At 36.8% G+C, this 16374-nt stretch overlaps 1 protein-coding gene across 3 annotated transcripts in view; it reads right to left on the bottom strand.

Annotated features, from left to right (window-relative positions):
- Nucleotides 1-12219, bottom strand: part of LOC127450427 (ADAMTS-like protein 1) — a 292344-nt gene extending 280125 nt beyond the window's left edge. For all 3 annotated transcript variants that reach the window (XR_007898997.1, XM_051714544.1, XM_051714547.1), the window contains exon 1: nucleotides 12123-12219. Coding sequence is in view for 2 of the 3 variants with exons in the window: in XM_051714544.1 (XP_051570504.1) it covers nucleotides 12123-12170 (48 nt within the window). In the remaining variant the exon portion in view is untranslated. The remainder of the gene's footprint in view (nucleotides 1-12122) is intronic.
- Between the last annotated feature and the right edge of the window lie 4155 nt (nucleotides 12220-16374).

Here is a 16374-nt window from a genome sequence, read left to right as displayed (position 1 = left end):
TATCAGTGCAGCTCTTCAGGACCCCCTTACAAGACACATAAATCAGGAGGAGTGGTAATTCAAACAAATAATTTTTATTTAGACATACCCGACAGACCCAAACAAAATAGGCTAAATCAACACTATAAGCAATTTAAATACACTTTAAAGCACACACCATACCCTGCACACAACTAAATGGCACTGCAAGCTCAAAATACCAGTCTCATTTAAGCACAGCCCATTTATCAAACTGTGAGATGTATTAAACCTCTACACTGTAAGACCCTCTCTTGAGATGCAAAGTCTAGCCTTCATAAAAATCTCTGCTATGGTTCCCACAGCTCTGCTACCTGGTAGGGCTGGGCGAGGTGGCTACAAAAATTATATCTCAATATTTTTCTGCCTATTGACGGTATTCGATATATATCTCAGTAATTATGTATTACATCTGAAAAGGCTCAAAAGTTTTATTTTTTTTTTTTTTTTTTCCAATCAGAGGAACCATCATTTCATCCAAACAGCCACTGTAGCCAAGAAAATTCAATATTTTATAGGCATTAAATAAAAATCTATTTAAAAAAGTAATGAAGGCATATTTCTCACAAGGGAGAATGAGATTTAATCATTTTCATTGATATGCACTTTTAATAATAAAAAATTAATAAAAAGCATTACTCACCTTCATATATTTTTCCTAAAATGTTTGTTTGTGAATGAACAACACATTTTTTGGAACCCAGTTAAATATTGCATAATCAAAGCAATATCACTCTAGCAAGAGTGCTGTATGTCCAGCTATCAACACATCTGTGATTCGGCCGTAGGCACGAGGCCGCATGTAATCACAGCCATGCTGATAGATGGACAATACAGCACTCTTATTCATGTGATTTTGATTTTATACAACAGTTCAACAAACAAATAAATAAATAAATAAGTAGGAAAAAATGAAGAAATGTCCCATAAAAACGCTCGTGTGTGGAACTTTCTTACGCCACAGATTCAGTATCTGCCGTTGCTAATTGGAAAGATGCGCCCAAGCCTCCTTTACTAATTCTAAAACCACACTTTAAAACTATTAACGATGGCTTGGGCTGTTTCTAACAAGTTATTATAGATATAAGGACGTGTGTGTGTGTGTGTGTGTGTGTGTATGAGAGAGAGAGAGAGAGAGAGAGAGACACTGAGCGTGTGATTACCTGCGTCTGTTAGTTTAACTCTATTCCTCAGATGTAGTGTGATAGTAATCCGCTCTGATCATGGAATGATGCTGCCATATGTGCTATTTGAAAAATGGGTATTTCAGTCACGTTCTTGTATATATCTTGTGGATCTCTTATTTTGACACTGACACAGAAACCAGAATCTCCTCTGCCATGCTGAAAGTTTACGTCTTCTCCCAACTCGGCGGGTATCGGGTAGGCACCCTGAGCGTATTTGATTACTCAGTCTGTCGCGACTCTCAGCTGTGATTGGCAGTAATGCTGAAGCAGTAAGTTCAACTCTATTTCTCAGCTATAGTATTGTAGTAATCTGTGAGTGAGACAATTCCGGATGACTTTAAAGAAATTTGCGCACTGATTGACAAAGTTTGTCAACGTCAGCTCAACTTGCTCGTAACACACACACACAAGATGGTCTTTTGTCAACACCTGCTGGCTCAAATCTTTAATGTTAAAGGGATAAAAGAAAATTCACACATCTAGCTGCTCTTACACATCTGCAGTTACATTATTACACATTAGTTTGGAATGCCATGAACACAAGCGGAGTAATACAAACAGAAAAGTGCTCCAGTGCTGATGGTATGAGCTATCAGCACTCTTGGAATGCCTCTCGTCCAATCAGATTTGAGGACTGGAACTAACCATTGTATAATACTAAATTATTACTGTGGGACCCTGTTAAGTTTATCATTCTAATATAATACTGAATTATCATTATTATTTTGAGGATTACATTTGTTTGATATAAAAGTCATATATTTCTCTACTATTTACTTCACCTTCCCCTGGAGCATTTATTTTGACACTGAAAGTGCAGTATTTGACAGTTTACAAATGTTCCGCATCTGGTGAAATGCTGTCATCTCCTCTTTTTCTGTTATACTGTGCTGCATTTGTAGATTTGTATAATATTTTTTCTTTCACAATGCATGTAAACTGCTCTAAAAGTACTTAAAACATGAGCCCATGAGTCCTGCGTGTGCACAGAACAGCACATCACCCATTCTTCTTTTGAAGGGCACACAGACATCCGAAATCGCGTCCTGTCAGAGTATGTACTGTATTTGATGAAGGACGCACTTCTCGGCCAGTTAAACAGTATGTTCTTTAGGTATGCATGCGAGTAGTTTGAATAGATTCTGGACATACTTCATCCAGGGACGTGGGTATTGACCCATAACCTGAATATATGACCTAATAACAACCGCAAAAATAATCTACACTTGTTAAACAAGCACCATTCAAGCACAAGGAGCAACTTTCTTGATGTATATTACTTACAGTTGAAAAGAGCCATCTGAATCATGGTTCACCGCTGTTCTTTTAAATCCAGCGTTTTGAATGTGACATCTCCACAGCTCCCATTGGATTATGGGATAGTAAAGTGTCCAGTCGAGCCGCACTTCAGGATCTTGCCGGAAATAGTAGGTCATCCAGGTATTTCTCGCTAACTGTTTCATTAATACGGAGGATTCTGACATACTACTCCATTGACATACTGTTTTTGGCACACTATGTAGTGGGGAAATATGGTTATTGGGATTCAGTTCATGTTTATCTGTCTTTAATCAAAGCATTTTGCAATTTACTCATCACATATTACTACATATCGCCATTTAACCAAGGTTCAGGGCAATGGCTGGAGACTGGGGGTCGGTGTTAGACATGTATAATTGGGGGGCACATCTTCTAATCCTAATGAACTGTCTGGAAACTGTGGTGCTTGGAAGGACAACCACACGACAGTCATGAGACGTAACAAGTCATACACTTGTGCTGAGTGTCACAGTGTAAAGTGGTGGCTCGCCAAAATACATGCAGCTAATGTGCCCATGTGAAAATTCAACAAAAGCAAGCTGCTTAAATCCAGGCAAAGTTCAAAACACATCAAGATTCCACAATGGGGCATTTGTGATCCACAATAGTCATACTCAAATGAATTCCTATACGTAAGCGCACACTGACTCTCTAAAACAATCTGCAAACAGATTTTATATTAGGCAGTCTTAAACACAGAAGTGAAGTGTTTTACAGAGTTAACACAGCTGCTGTGGTATTAGTAGGGCAGAAGATCTCTGGGATATTTCAAATTGTGGGTCAAATGTCAGGCATGATGGAGAACAGTGATGACTACTGCAAAATGTGGTGGGATAACTGTGCAATAAAAGCATAGCAGAGAATTTATCTTCATTGATTCTGTTTCATGCTCTCTAAAATGCCATGATATTGGTCTCCTTGTAAAGTGGGTCACCAACAGTAAGTTAGACTCTGTTATATTAGTTATAAGCATGCTTTTGGATTATTGTTGGCCTCACAAATTACATATATAAATACTTTTTAACTGGATTACGCCATCAATATTTTTGTCTTGTTTTTCAGTAAAAAAATAAATAAATAAATAAAAAATAATTTGCAACATCTTTAAATCAAGATAACTTAAACAAGAACTTACTTGAGAAGCAAAATTGATAAGACTTTTTCACAAGACTCAGAGAATATATTTTGAATTAAGTTTATTTTCTAACCTCATTAGCACTTTTTGTTTTGTTTGTTTGTTTTAAAGGAAGGTTCCAGGCTCAAAATAATTTAAGCTCAATTAACCACATTTGTGGCATACTGTTTATTACCAAAAAAAAAAAAAAAAAAAAAAAATGAAAAATCACGGTTTTAGTGAGGCACTTACTATGGAAGTGAATGGGGCCAGCCCATAAAAAATAAGAACACACTGTTTTAAAAGTATAGCCACAAGATGTAAACATTGTAAGTGTTAACATGATTTTAATATGATAGCATTAACCAGATTACTGGGTTTACCAGAGTTGTGTCATCAGGACAGAAAAGACTTTACACAGATAAGTTTAGTATCTTTAGTATCTCACTTAAACCATGTTAAAACATATAATGGTCACGTGTTGTGGCTATAATTTTGAAACAGTGCGCATTTTTATGTTTATGGACTGGTCCAATTTACTTCAATAAAAGTGCCATTCTGAAACCGCTTTTTTAAATTTTTTATTTATTTATTTTTTAAAAAGAGGGTCAAGTTATTTTTGTGGTAATCAACATTATTCCACAAATGCTGCCGATTGAGCTTAACTTGTATTGAACCTGGAACACTCCTTTAAGCTTAAATCTAATACAATTTAATGAGGGTTATGCTTAATTTGCTTATAACAAGCAAAAAACAACAACAAAAACAACTGTCAATTGGTTAAGAAAAATAAACTCTTGTATTCTCTTAAAACAGTTCTTAAAAATATATATATATAAAAAATATCTTAGACAATTTTGCTTCTCAAAAAATGTATCTTGCTTTAAAGTTGCTTAGATATTTTTACTAGAAAAGAAGACAAAAATACTGATACAAAATTATGTTTTGCAGTGTAATTGGCATCACTGTTTTTACTGTTGGTTACTTGGATAGACTAAAATGTGAACCAAAAAAAAATCTAAAAAGTCAATAGCCTTTTAAAATCCTAGCTCACATGGAGTGGATGTTTTTTTTTTAACAGATCTTCAGCAAATAATGCTTATCATTCACTCTTAAATGTGAACTATTTTTTTTTTTTTTTTTTTTTTTTTTTTATAAACCTCAGTAATAAGCGGATAAATATGCATGCATACATAAAGTATGAAGCTCAAGGGTGTGAAAACATGTGTAAGCATACATGAGCCACGGAGAGCTCACACTCTCTTTCTCTCTCGCTCTCTCTGGCACAGTTATGCAGCAGTGTTTACACAAAGCACATGCGGAGGGAAGCAGCAGATGTGCAAACCACAGGAAGCATTATTAGCCGCGCAAGCATTCACTTCAGTGAGGCGTGGTGACCCTGTCGGAGTATAACTGCCCTTTTACCACCACCAACCCCCCTTTCACCAGCCTGCACTTTCCTTCATTCATCCACATGTCAGAATTCATCCCTCCTTTATTGTAAACCTTACGGTCAACCTTCATTCATTTTTTCAGCATAGCTGTATACCTCTGACTGATGTTAAAGCTGAATTGTGTAATTTCTGCACCACTAGCATCACCAAGTGGAACTTCAAAAATAATTACTCTTTCCAAACAGATTTCAGAAAAGTTCCAATGGTTGTACAAAAAGATTGTCAATTTGAATGTGACGTCCCCTCAGCTACCGAGGCATTATGGGATAGTATAGTGTCCAGTGGACGCAAATTTCAGATTCTCACCAGAAATAGGTCATGCGGATATTTCTAGCATACTGTTTTTGGCATACTACTGTATATACTGTAGTAGGGAAGTAGGGAAGCATATTCGAATGCAGCGAGTCTCTATATGAGTTGTTAAAGTAATGATGCAAGCACCAGCACTTTGTCAACAGACTTTCTTATACAACAACTGAGAATAGCAATTAGTATGGAAAGAGAGAGAGAGAACCTGAAATTTGGCCTCTGCTCATCTCTATCACGACATGTACATGAGAGAACATTAGTGATGTGTCGTTCGTGAATGATTCAGTCTTGTTCACCTCCATACACTGACCTATATTTATCGTTCACTGATGTCGCTCCCTTTCGAAGCCAATGTGCTCTACTGCTTTTCATATCTGTAAAGACTGACTATAGTGCGAGCCTCTAGCATTCGAGTGTGGACTGTGAAAGAGCATATGATGGACCCTTTTCATACTTCTGCGTTCGTGAAGCAGAAGTCATCATAGTTGGGTAAACTATGGCAGCGATCAGGAAGAACAGCAATAACCAGTGCCACTACAGTGTTCCTATTTGCACAAATTCTAAAAGAAAATGTCTGGATTTGTGTTTCCATGAATTTCCAAAAGATGCTGAACTTTGTTATTAAAAGAGGAAGCAATTTTGTCTGTGTACAGTATTTTCAAGATGAGGACTTACAGCAGTGGCTCACAGGTGCAATTTCGTTTTGAAATCTGAGCTGTACTGTCACGCTTTCATTGGAATGATTACATATCACAACCGACATGAGAGTGTGTGTTTTACAGGGTTAGAAGTCGGATGGAGCGCGACATGGGTCTCTCTCCACTCCTTCATATCCTGTGCCCCCATCAGTTATTGGTTTCACCAAGTGCTGCTCACAGATTTGTTAACTGTGCCCTGTTTTGTTTTTGCATTTTTGCAATTTATAGCGACAGATTTGTAGATTGTTCCTTTAATAATGAAATATATGCCTGCTGATTTAACCATTGATGGACAATGCGGTCAACGTCTCCAAACGTAAATGCTGGAAAAACTTTTAAGGACTGTGAAAACACATACACTTCGGCAGCAGCCATAGTTCTGTTTACCCAACTATGACGACTTCCGCTTCAGGAACGCAGAAGTGTGAAAAGGGTTCATTGGTTTCACCCGCTGAACGAATACACCCCTTCAAGTTGGTCGTTTGAGTTGGAACGAGATGAGACGACTCTTTCATGAATGAGCTAAATGTACTGGTGCACTCGTTCACAAACAAGATGAATGAATTAGTCATCATGAATGAAGATCTGCTGTTCGATTGAACGAGAGGAGGAGCTGCATGTCGTTCGTTCAGTTCATCAAACTTGTTCAACAAGAAAAGGGGCCTGATGAATTATGAATAAAAGTAAGTGATGACCACACAATGTTTCAATGTTACAATGACATATTAATGTTATTGAAACTCTTTTTATACTATTTTGTATAGCTTTATATAAAGTTGTGCTCAGCAGTTCACAGTATGATAGATATGCTTTGTTGTCATTTTTGGGGAAATGCTTATAATGCTTAAACACTCTGCAGTGCTGAAGACTCTTAGTGGAATTGTAGACACGCACATTTAAATCAAAGATAATTAGAGTTGTCCTTCTGGTTGTGAATGACTGCTTTTGGTTCGATGCAATTACTTATAAGATGGTCATTTGGTGCCATCTACAGGCGTAACTTGCAGAAATGATCAATGAACGAATCAATGAGCGAATTTGTACAAATCTTTTTGGTGAACGGAATCAAACAAATCGAGTCACTGAAATAAATCAAATTCCTCACCACTAGAGAACATACATGACAGAGGAATTTTATGCATATATGCATATACTGTGTCCAGAGGCTTGATCACTCGTTAACTATTTGCTGTGAATGTCACGTAGTTAGCTCTATGAGGAAAAATAGTGCAGAAATTGGTATATTTGCTCCTGACAATATTGTGCATTTGTGAATTTACATACACATCTTGTCCCAAATCAAGAAAAAACTGAATAAATCCAATCTGACTTTCCAGACTGAGATGCATTCTAAAAAAAATTTGTTTCTTTTTTTTTTTTTTCAGAAAATAACAATAATATGAGTCAAATTCACACTTTGTTTTTATTTTTACTGCCCGTCTGAATCTTTCTTTTCATCATTTTCATCCACCTGCACTATTTTAATCTGACCTGATCAATGCAGTGTGCCAGGTCTTTGATTTTTCCCTTTGTCTACTAGTATGTGGAGTTAATTGGTCTTCTCATTGCACATCAAACTGCACTGATAACATTTCCTAAAAGCTTGTGCATCACCCTAATTAGAAGCTACAGATCCTGGCATTAGGCCCCAAGGGTAAGCACACACAGGTGCACAACTGCACACACACACACACACACACACACACACACACACACACACACACGCACTTATTTTATTTTTCAAAAGGACTGAAGTTTAGCTCAGGAACTGAAAAATAATGGGATTCACTGTAGCTCAATCTGTGGACCACATGACGTGCTTTCTTTCAAATGTTTCCTCAATATTTCAGGTCACAACTTTTGCAGTTTTGAACTTCCATCCAGAAACACACAATAAGGATGGAGGGGAAGAAGAAACAACAAAGCACAATAATAATACGGAAAGTACAATTGCTCTCTGAAGATAAGTCCAAGACATTACATCCATGCATGAGATGCCAGCTGCCAGGACTTTCATGTGTAACTACGCACGGCAGCAACAAATAATAATGATAAATGTGGTGCTGCTCGAAAAGGATGGAAAGACAACGGAAATTTGCTGACGATCAGAAGCTGATAAAGAACAGAAGGTGGAGAATATCGCCATGTCTTTTCTTCTGACTTTGGAGTCTCTCTATTAACCATCTGAATCTATGGTTGTGTTCAGAATATCATACTAACATACTGCTCTTACAAAGGATGAGCTATATAAGACATATGCTGCACAGTGTGTAAATTTTATGTAAACATAGAATAACCAGATGACCTACTACATAATTCTACAAAATTCTTCATGCAAAATATAGAGGTCATGTGACAACAATGTGGCATACTACTGTTTGAAACGTTTATTGCGGGATAACATTAATAAAATACAGTGCATACTGTGCAGTATTCAGTAAGTAAAGCTAGTAATTCACTCCAAACAAAAACTTCATAATTTTCATCATTGCAGGCTTTATCTTGTTTCCTTTATCGTTGTCTTTTTTGTAAGCCATCTATTGTTTAACGCCCTCTGCTGGGCATTACTTGGATATGACAGGTGGTGGCCTTTAAACATCGAAAAATGTGCTGAGCATCATGCTTTTCTGAAAGCTTTTACATTAATTTACTTTGAAGGAAATAAAAAGACTGTGTCACAACGTCTTTGTTATTGCTTAATATGCTGAACAACACTTTTCTCTTTTAAGGCCAGACAGCAATACTAAAAAAAAGACTGTGTTTGACAAACTGTCTTCAGCATCTCTAAAAGCTTGTGAAAGCAATGGTGTCAATTGTGTATAACCTTCCAAAATCTGTTGTACATGGATCACATACCTGGGTTTAAGCAGGTAGTCTTGGGCATCTAGAATATAGGAACTGAAATATGAATGATGTTTATATTTAAAGACACTTCCTCAGAGTCCTTCCATTTGCCATAAATGGGGAGACAAAGTGCAGAATCAGATCATTCAAATTGTTATCAGGTAGATGACTTTAAGAGTTAATAACACAGCACGACTAAAACTCTATTTAGAAGTTGGACTCTAAAATTTAAAATGACTACAACGAAACATAATCTTTTATAATTGACAGTGAGGCCATCTTGAAATGCGTTTATGTCCTGCGGTGTGACATGGTGTACACCATTTTAAACTATTTAAACAGCATTTTGCTAAACTTTTTTAGAATTATTATGCATGAACTTTTATGACCTCAATAATTAAGAGACTACATGGAATTTTTGTACTTTTAAAAAATAAAATTAACTGCAGAATACAAAAATGTGGGTTAAACTTAAAAGAAATGGTGACCTGTCACAACACGTTCAAGTAAATTTTACCTAAAAGCTTGATACAGATAAAAAAAAAAATGATACATATATATCTTATCAACATGTTATGTATGAACTATCCAATAACATTTAAAGGTGAGGGCCCAATCTATACCAGACAGAGTGGAAAACTGAGACCTTAATTTTATAAACCAAGAACATCCAGTAATACCAATCTATCTGGGAAAAACTAGGTTGTTGACAGAACTGTGGTAGCCTTATAAAAACCTTAAAAAAAAATTGGAAAGGAATGCAAATATTTGGAAATGCATTTGTTTCAGAGCATTTAAGAGCAGAACAAATCTTTCATTGATGTGTAGGTTTGTTCAATTAATTTCCGTAGTCATATCAGCTGTTGGAAAGTTTCTTCAGGGCTGTGATTTTGCAACAAGGAGTATTTACAACAGATAATGCCATGTAAAAGGTATTTCCTGTCAATCATTTTTTAGAAAAGGTAAATTCTTGGACAAGTCATACTACAGTATTTCAGCATGCTTATGGAAGAATTACAAAAAGAAAAACCAACAAACATTGATCTTGTTTTTTTTTTATTTTTTTATTTCCAAGTGCCTTCTATGAGCTAATTATGTGTCAAAAGTATATTCACTGTGAGCTTGTTGAGCTTGGATGCCATAATAAAGAGAGGGATGCCATAATACCTTTGAATACGCAGGCTGTTGTGCCCCTATTACCCACTCTCAGATCCAGCTTTTAAGTGAGGGCTTTGGTCTGATGTGGGGAGAGCAAGAACTTACAATCATGAGGTCAACAAGGCCAGCAGGGAATCACTAAGAGAACATTATTATGTCAACAACAAAGATGAGTCTATTCGTTCCACAGGGACCTACAGTTAGTGTGACATCCTCACACAAAAACAGACGCTACGGTGTGTGCCCCCCATCCCACAAACACATAAACACACAGCACTCAATATGCTGATAGCTAAGCAACGCAGCTCCTCTCCACTGAATCTTTGTGAGGATAGAAGGATGAAAAGAAAGAAAGGAAGAAAGGGATGAATGAAGGTAGAAAATGAGGGAGGGAGGGAGGAAGGAAGGAAGAAAATGAGGAAGGGAGGAAGGATGGAAGAAAACAAGGAAGAAAAGAGACCAAGGAAGGAAATGAGGAAAGAAGGAATGAAGAAAGGAAATGAGGAAGTGAAAGAGGAAGAAAGGAAATGGAGGAGGAAGGAAGGAATGAAGGAAGTGAGGAAGGCAGGGACAAAGGAAGAAAATGAGGAAGAAAAGAGACGAAGGAAGGAAATCAGGAAAGAAGGCAAGGATAAATATTATAAAACTGTATATTAGAGGGATGTTAAAATGAATCTAATAAAACATCTCCCATTAGTTCTTCTGTTTTGGTCATACAAATTGACAGTTGAGTTTTTACTATTTTGGTCACAATTTCAGCATCACTGAGCATTTGTATAGCTTGAAGCATCAATATTTGGACTATTTGGACAGCCAGCATCATTTATCATTAGTGCCACCTCATTCGCACAGGAGGTACGACAGCAGACTTCCAGAGCATGAGCCAAAAAACATGCAGCTGCGAGTATGGTCCATCCAAAACTTCTGTTCTAAACCATCATAGCCTTTTGCAACTGGTGCAGGATCAGTTAACCACAGCCCAGTAAAAGTACCAACACTGATTTAAACTCTCTCAAAGGTTATTTTCCTCTCATACAGGGGCAGGTGTGGAGTCACCACGACAACAGTCCCAGATAGGAAGCAGCAGACCTGGTGTCCTCCAGTTGTCTGAGAAAACATATCATCTTTTAATGACTGGCAGACACTCGTTGGCCTTCCAACAGACCGCAATCTAAATCTTCCCCAACCGCGGTATTTAGCAAGTGCTTATTAGTGGCCAGTGTTCATCATCAAAAGTTCTATGACTTAATCCAGAGCAAAACCATGTCAGCACTTAAATGTTCATGTTTCCTTGGGTAAATTTGTCAAATTATCAATAAAAAAATAAATAAAAATAAAAATAAAAACTCTGCAGCATGTAACTGTAAATGGAGTACTTCATAACAAAAAAATATAACGTGTGCTCAGGTTACTGTATTGCTGGTTAAAAGTACGTGAAAGTGGACGAACAAAGTGAATGACACAAGTTCTGCAAAACTGGTGAACAGACCTTGATTAAACTCCATTGCCCTCTCCCAGTCTATAAAACCCTTTAAAATATATTCAGTAAAAGAAACTCTGACAGATCAAACATTCATGTGACTACATAAAACCACAACACTTTTTTTTTTTTTTTTTTTTTTTTGCTGAAACCCCAGAAGTACTTTTTCAAAGAAGTACAGAAGTACATTTCAAACCAGTCCAACATCAAGGCGAGATGTCACCATGTCAAGTGATGATGACAAAACTGACCTTTTGAAATACATATTTAGACCATTCTCATAATTTCACATTCAAAGCCTTTCAAAACGTTAAAAGTCAAATATTTTGCCTGTATATGTTTTACATATTACATATGACAGGTGCGTATATATCAGTTGGGATATTCCGATGTATACACACCGTCACATGATGCCATCCTTAAGTCACCTCAACTTACAAACACACAACAAAAAGTTAAAACCCTTATGTTTTCCTCAGTGTCATGCGAAAATACGCTCAAGCAAATGTTTAAGGACAGTCGTATGTCATGTTGTCCTACCTTAAACCAAAACAAGCCGCACATGAGAATAAACAGCACTGTGTTCATGTTTCTTCCGTCTGACAGTTTCGCCAGACTCAATTCAATTCCTCGCGGTTTGGAGTGCACGGGAGCCAAATGGCCACTGGATGCGTCTAGCCTCCTACCTCTTGTCTATACTGGCTTTGGCGAAAACGTTTCTGATGAAGACATGACACATCATATTTGCCTCGAACTGTTTGAGCCCGAGGAATACGTTGTTGCTAAATTTATGTTTGCATACCAGGCGCGTCAGTGAGGGTCTCCCACCTTAAAGACTCTTAAAGAAACAGCCTCCGGAGCTTCATGCGCAGCACCTTTGTGATATATCACCGTGCGTCCTATCAGAATCGTAATATGCTTAATGACTTTCCATTCTTAAAGTTATTATATATATGGTTCAATGACTTCGCTCATTATATATATATATATATATATATATATATATATATATATATATATATATATATATATATATGTGTGTGTGTGTGTGTGTGTGTGTGTGTGTGTGTGTGTGTGTGTGTGTGTGAATTGCATTGTATTTTTGAATAACGTAATATCAAAAATACAATGCAGTTCACACAAAACAATTAGCCTACTTGAATATACCTCTACCATGATGAACATGTTTTCCATTTATAAGTTCAATGACATTTTGATATATATATATATATATATATTATTTTTATTTTTTATTTTTATTTTTTTCTGGGGGTTGCAGTAGCTTCAAAAATTACTAAGTGGTGTAACCATCCGAGACAGTAAACAAAAAGGCATAAGAAGTTTGTTGGCATAAGTAATTTGGAATAATCTTATAATTATTATTATTTCTTTAACAAATAAGCAGCAATTTTAAAACAATCTAGTTTTAAAATATTATTAATATTTGAAAAACTTGACCACCGGACTTTGATTTTGTCCACCAAATCAAAGTCAGGTTGTGTAACCAACATGCAGGTAGCCATTCTGTTGTCATATTACAAAAAAAAAAAAAAAAAAGAAATACATAAATAAATAAAGCAGAGATGACCCCTTTAATCCTCATGACCATGTGTGTGTGAAGTTGTAAAAAAATAGCTGATATATTTATATTTTTATGAAAAGGCACATCTTGTTCAGGTCATGTTGGCCTAACCCTAAGAAAACCCCCCTCTCTCTCTCTCTCTCTCTCTCTCTCTCTCTCTCTCTCTCTCTCTCTCTCTCTCTCTCTCTCTCTATTACCTTGGAATATGTTTGAAAACTTTTGTTAAGTTGTGCACTTCACATGAAAGAATTATTAAATACATTGTACCTGATAGTTACACCACTTGACATTTAAAACAAAAATCAAGTCATTAAACATTTTTTTTTTGTTTTTTTTTTTGGCAAAAACAATAATAAAATAAAATACATAAATGCTATAAATGTGTTTTAAAAATGTATGAAACCAATATGGACACAAATTTAGCATTTGTACAAACTTGATACATGTGTTTTAAACTTGATTTCTAATTTTTATCATCTCAGATAACCTTATTTGTCATCGAATCATGTATTAGAAAAAAAATGAAAACATAAAATATGAGTTACATAATTGCCACGTGTACGGTAAAATTGTTAACCTACAAGCACTCCCACATCTCTCCTCACTTCTCAAGGGATTACTGGGAGAGGTAGGCATTCTTTACTGAGACTCTTAGAATCAACAAGTTTCTTTAAATCATCTTTGCAGTTGTTGAAGGCAGTGGCTTCAAGACATGGCACATTCCTACTAGGGTAACTAAGAGGGCAAAGATTGCCAAGGTTTTGCAAATTATGTTTGTTAGCACAACATCGTCTCATGGGTTCCATCACCTGCTGTAAAAGATTAGCCAATCTTTTCATCATCATGCAAGTCAATCAATGTCATCATTCTTTCTACATTTCAGACCACTCAGCATGAAAAATGGGAACCAGTGTTCAAATTTTTTTATTTTATTTTTTTACTTATTTACAACTTTGACAACAAGGCTTGTAGAGAATGTAAAGATTAGTGTAACATGTTTGGCAGAAATGTCATCTGCCCCTCTTGGAATGGAAACTGGGCCTGCATGATGCACATTGACAGAAGCACAGTGGCACAGGTATGCCAGGTATGAAGCACCTGAATTACTGGCTGACATGCAGGCCTTAATTCTGCTTAATCTCTATTAACAGACCAAACAAATGGAATCAAGCATGTCTATTTGGGCAATAAATGCAAATTAAGGAAAGTTTCTTTTTCTTTTTTTTTCTTTTTATGAATTATGAACACCAGTGTCCTTGGTATATGACAAGAGTCGCATTCACAGTAATGTGGTAAAAAGCAGATATGCCCATATCTGTGAATGCCTCGCATTCATGGTGAGCAACGATGCATAACCAAGCATGCACATTATAAATGGTGTTTGCCATTGACAGACTTTGTCAGAGGGGCCTTCAACAAGACTTTGAAGGTAGTTGAAGGGAATTAGGATGTGCCCTGCTAAGACAGATTTACCCTGCTGTTTACTTTTCAGACCTAATATAGAATTTTCCGGAAGTCAGTAAAGTGTAATCATTGGAAGATTCACTTAAGGGAATTTTATACAGGTGCATTTCAATAAATTAGAATGTCGTGTAAAAGTTCATTTATTTCAGTAATTCAACTCAAATTGTGAAACTCGTGTATTAAATAAATTCAGTGCACACAGACTGAAGTAGTTTAAGTCTTTGGTTCTTTTAATTGTGATGATTTTGGCTCACATTTAACAAAAACCCACCAATTCACTATCTCAACAAATTAGAATATGGTGACATGCCAATCAGCTAATCAACTCAAAACACCTGCAAAGGTTTCCTGAGCCTTCAAAATGGTCTCTCAGTTTGGTTCACTAGGCTACACAATCATGGGGAAGACTGCTGATCTGACAGTTGTCCAGAAGACAATCATTGACACCCTTCACAAGGAGGGTAAGCCACAAACATTCATTGCCAAAGAAGCTGGCTGTTCACAGAGTGCTGTATCCAAGCAAGTTAACAGAAAGTTGAGTGGAAGGAAAAAGTGTGGAAGAAAAAGATGCACAACCAACCGAGAGAACCGCAGCTTTATGAGGATTGTCAAGCAAAATCGATTCAAGAATTTGGGTGAAATTCACAAGGAATGGACTGAGGCTGGGGTCAAGGCATCAAGAGCCACCACACACAGACGTGTCAAGGAATTTGGCTACAGTTGTTATATTCCTCTTGTTAAGCCACTCCTGAACCACAGACAACATCAGAGGCGTCTTACCTGGGCTAAGGAGAAGAAGAACTGGACTGTTGCCCAGTGGTCCAAAGTCCTCTTTTCAGATGAGAGCAAGTTTTGTATTTCATTTGGAAACCAAGGTCCTAGAGTCTGGAGGAAGGGTGGAGAAGCTCATAGCCCAAGTTGCTTGAAGTCCAGTGTTAAGTTTCCACAGTCTGTGATGATTTGGGTTGCAATGTCATCTGCTGGTGTTGGTCCATTGTGTTTTTTGAAAACCAAAGTCACTGCACCCGTTTACCAAGAGATTTTGGAGCACTTCATGCTTCCTTCTGCTGACCAGCTTTTTAAAGATGCTGATTTCATTTTCCAGCAGGATTTGGCACCTGCCCACACTGCCAAAAGCACCAAAAGTTGGTTAAATGACCATGGTGTTGGTGTGCTTGACTGGCAAGCAAACTCACCAGACCTGAACCCCATAGAGAATCTATAGGGTATTGTCAAGAGGAAAATGAGAAACAAGAGACCAAAAAATGCAGATGAGCTGAAGGCCACTGTCAAAGAAACCTGGGCTTCCATACCGCCTCAGCAGTGCCACAAACTGATCACCTCCATGCCACGCCGAATTGAGGCAGTAATTAAAGCAAAAGGAGCCCCTACCAAGTATTGAGTACATATACAGTAAATGAACATACTTTCCAGAAGGCCAACAATTCACTAAAAATGTTTTTTATTGGTCTTATGATGTATTCTAATTTGTTGAGATAGTGAATTGGTGGGTTTTTGTTAAATGTGAGCCAAAATCATCACAATTAAAAGAACCAAAGACTTAAACTACTTCAGTCTGTGTGCACTGAATTTATTTAATACACGAGTTTCACAATTTGAGTTGAATTACTGAAATAAATGAACTTTTCCACAACATTCTAATTTATTGAGATGCACCTGTATGAATGATAAGGGCAGCAACTTGCTCTCACTTCATTTTACTGGTACACTGTATACTGGTGTATT

Source organism: Myxocyprinus asiaticus, chromosome 2 (assembly GCF_019703515.2).
Source record: "Myxocyprinus asiaticus isolate MX2 ecotype Aquarium Trade chromosome 2, UBuf_Myxa_2, whole genome shotgun sequence".
Classification (NCBI taxonomy): domain Eukaryota; kingdom Metazoa; phylum Chordata; class Actinopteri; order Cypriniformes; family Catostomidae; genus Myxocyprinus; species Myxocyprinus asiaticus.
The sequence above is the reverse complement of the archived record's forward strand: the minus strand, read 5'-3'. Positions and strand labels throughout refer to the sequence as shown.